This window comes from Camarhynchus parvulus, chromosome 19, assembly GCF_901933205.1.
Source record: "Camarhynchus parvulus chromosome 19, STF_HiC, whole genome shotgun sequence".
In the NCBI taxonomy this organism is placed as follows: Eukaryota; Metazoa; Chordata; class Aves; order Passeriformes; family Thraupidae; genus Camarhynchus; species Camarhynchus parvulus.
This window is the reverse complement of record NC_044589.1, coordinates 5,812,072-5,815,615: the sequence shown is the minus strand read 5'-3', so window position 1 is coordinate 5,815,615 and position 3,544 is coordinate 5,812,072. Positions and strand designations below refer to the sequence as shown.

At 55.1% G+C, this 3,544-nt stretch overlaps 1 protein-coding gene across 1 annotated transcript; it reads right to left on the bottom strand.

The window, feature by feature from the left end:
- Window positions 1–1,056, bottom strand: LOC115911681 (C-C motif chemokine 4-like). Its single transcript, XM_030962836.1, has 3 exons — window positions 967–1,056; window positions 487–601; window positions 1–365 (listed from the first exon to the last, which is right to left on the bottom strand). The coding sequence occupies exons 1-3, from the start codon at window positions 1,037–1,039 to the stop codon at window positions 260–262; spliced, it is 294 nt and encodes a 97-aa protein (XP_030818696.1). The 5' UTR covers window positions 1,040–1,056; the 3' UTR covers window positions 1–259.
- Window positions 1,057–3,544: the final 2,488 nt, after the last annotated feature.

Here is a 3,544-nt window from a genome sequence, read left to right as displayed (position 1 = left end):
ATCGCGTTTAATTCTGTTCAGAGTCGACAAAAAACAAATGTGGAGCTGCTCCCCCTTCACCCCCCGCCTGCTGCAGCCTCTCCGTGGACCACAGAGAGTCTGGGCACCCCATCCTGCTGGGCTGGCAAAGGCTGGAGAAGGCCTCCTCCTGTGGTGAGGGTCATGGTGATGGGGAGGATGTCCCTTGTGAGCTGCTCCACCCAGAAGTGTCCCCTCTGCCGGGGTGCTGTCCCCCACGGGGCTGTCCCCAGCCACCCCACTAGCTGGGGATGGAGAAGGAGCTGACTTGGAAGCTCTGCTGGTACCTCTTGACCCACGCTCTGCTGGCCTGGGTGCAGATCTCCTTCCCGTTCCTCACCCTGAAGCTGGGGCACAGAGGGGCTGGGGTCAGTGGGGACCCCAACACAGAGCTCCTGAGGGGCTCAGGGGGTCACCAAAGCAAGGCAGGGGTGTGGCAGGGTGCAGGGGTGGGTTTGGGGTACTCACATCACAGCCTGGTGCGGGCACTCGGGGCTGGTGGGGTAGCAGGCCACCACGTTGTCCCTCTTGATCCTCCTGGTCTGGAAGTTGAAGCAGCACTTGTCCGGCATGGCTGGAGCTCCTGGGGGACAGCACAAGCCTGGCTCAGCCTGGAGACCCCCAGCCCCTCCTCAGCCCTCCTGCCATGGCAGTGGCAGCTCTTTGGGGGGGATCCCCCTGCACTCTGTGCATGAAGCAAACCGGACCCCACAGCCCTGGGTTCTGTCCCTGTGCTCCATCCCTGGGTTCTGTCCACAGCCCGGGGTTCTGCCCCATCCCCATCCCTGGGTTCTGTCCCCATTCCCGCTCTGGGCCCCATCCCCACTCTGTCCCCCCATCCCATCCCATCCCGTTTGCCCCGGTTTGTCCATCCCCATCCCCGTCCTTGTCCCCCCATGCCCAGGTCCTGTCCCCATCCCCAGCCCCTGGGTTGGGGGCGATGCTCACTCTGAGCCAGGCTGTGCCAGCACAGCGTGCAGAGGATGAGGAGGGCACACACCACCCTGGAGGCTGTCCCCATGCTGGGCTGTGGCAGTGGCTGAGCCGCCTGTGCTGGGGCCAGCCTGCCCCGGCTGCTTTTATGGGGGATCTTCCCCCAGGGCCAGGGGGAGGGCCTGGCCGCTGCCACGTCCCAAAGCACAGAGGGAAAGTGATACTTCATCGCCTCATCCCCTCCCCAGCCCTGGGAAAGGAAAAATGTGCTCCCAGGCCGTGCTTCTGGCACCGATGGGCTTGGGATTTTTCCTGAGCTCGGGCCTCCAGCGCTGGGGCTGATGGACAGGCTGTTCCCAAAGCTTGGCTCTGCACCCTCAGTGCCTGGGCAGGCTGTGTGGGGGAGCCCCAGGGGAGGTGAGAGGGTTTGGAGATGTCCTTTGGATGGGTCAAGGGACAGGCACAGCATCCTGCAGAGTGTCTGTCCTCTCCCTGCCCTGCAGTTTTGTATCCTGGCCCTGGGGACCACCAGCCAAAAACGCCCCAAAACACCCAGCCATAGAGAAAATAAAGCTATAGAGCAACCACAAAACATTTGTGTGCTTGCATCAGTCACACAAACTCCTCTGTGCATTTTTGGGGGTGTTTGGGGCCCAGGGGGAGGACGGGCAGGTGGCTCCACTTCCCCGCTCTCGGTGCCAAAGCTGCAGCTCATGTTCTTGGCCGTGCTGGGCTGGGAAAGCAGAGGCCAGTGAGGGAATCCCTGGTGGATTTTGCCTGGCTGCAGCTGTCAAAAAAGCCCCTTCTCCCCCCAGCCCTGCAGGTCCCAGGGCGCTTCCCAGCTGCCTGCAGCTGGCGCAGGAAGGGGAGCAGCGGGAGAGGCGGAGGCTGAGCTGGGAACGCCGAGGGATCCTGGGGTGCTGGGGACACAGCCCTGCACAGAACCACAGATCCTCCAGGCTGGAAGAGACCTTAAAGATCGAGTCCAACCCAGCCCCAGCACCTCAGCTAAACCCTGGCACTGAGTGCCACATCCAGGCTTTGTTAAGCACGCCCAGGGATGGGGACTCCACCACTTCCCCGGGCAGCAATTCCAGAACTTTATCACCCTCTCTGTAATAAACTTCTTCCTGATATCCAACTTGTATTTCCCTTGGTGCAGCTTGAGGCTGTGTCCTGGACTGCCTTGGGGTGCTGCTCCTGGAAGGGGAATGTGTGATGGTGTTCACAGGGGTCTGAGGATGAGGGAAGAGACGAGGACCTGACTCCATGTTTCAGAAGGCTGATTTATTATTTTATGATATATGTTACATTAAAACTATACTAAAAGAATAGAAGAAAGCATTTCATCAGAAGGCTGGCTAAGAATAGAAAAAGAAAGAATGAATAACAAAGGCTTGTGTGTCAGACAGAGAGTCTGAGCCAGCTGGGCTGTGATTGGCCATTCATTAGAAACAACCACATGAGACCAATCACAGATCCACCTGTTGCATTCCACAGCAGCAGATAATCATTGTTTACATTTTGTTCCTGAGGCCTCTCAGCTTCTCAGGAGGAAAAATCCTAAGGAAAGGATTTTTCATAAAAGATGTCTGTGACAGGAATGGGAATTTGCTCTTCTCCAAAGCCACTTCCCAGAAACCAGCCTCAGTTTGTCTGGGATGCTGTGTGGGATGACAGTGAGGTGCCAGGGGATGCCCCAAGGGTGGTGGGAGCAGATAATTGGGGTTTGTGTTTGTCTGGTAGAGCTGAGCACCTTTTGTCATCCCCCAAATTCCCAATTCATCCCTCCTGGGGGAGCAGAGATGTCTCTGGCTCTGCTCTGGCCCAGCTCTTGGCTCGCCTTTCCCTGACTGGATCCATCTTTTCCCTCATCCCTCTTCCCACCCCCACGCACCACAGAGCTCCTGCTACAGCTGGGGCAAACACGGCCCTCTAAGGGTAGAAAATGTTCCCTGGAAAACAAAACGAAGGGAAACAAAAGAGGGTTTATCGTTCTGGGAAAACCCCATTTAGTGACTCCGAGGTAAAATTCTATCTCAGGAATTTTAAAATTTGCAGCAGGAAAAGAAGGCTGGGAATGACATTCCCAGCTCATCAGTGTTTGATGCAGAGAAGGGCACAGGACATGGGCAGAATCTCTGCTCTGGGGTGGCCCCAAAAGTCCTTTGATCCCACAAATCATCTGGGCTGGAAAACATCTTTTCCCCCCCTTTCTTCCCCTGTTTCTGTTGCTACAGGACACGAAATAAAACAACACTGTCATGCAGCTCTCTAAAGTAAAAAAGAAGAAAGTTTAATTTCTAACTTTAATATTTACAGATTTCCAAAAGTGACAGTAGATTCGAAGATGGCAGTGCTACCTCTCCAATGACACTAGACAAATTAACAGTTTATTAATTTTTTCTCCCTCCATAAAAGAATACACAACAATAAGCTATTTGCCTAAAGTGCGTAAAAAATTTTGTTACAAAAACATAAACATCAGAAGGCTTAGAAAAAATTAAAGAAAAACCAAAACAATATTGTTTCTTGGGGGCTCTGTGCCTGTACTCCCAGCTCTGGGTGTGAGACAGCCTGGGACACGCAGGGA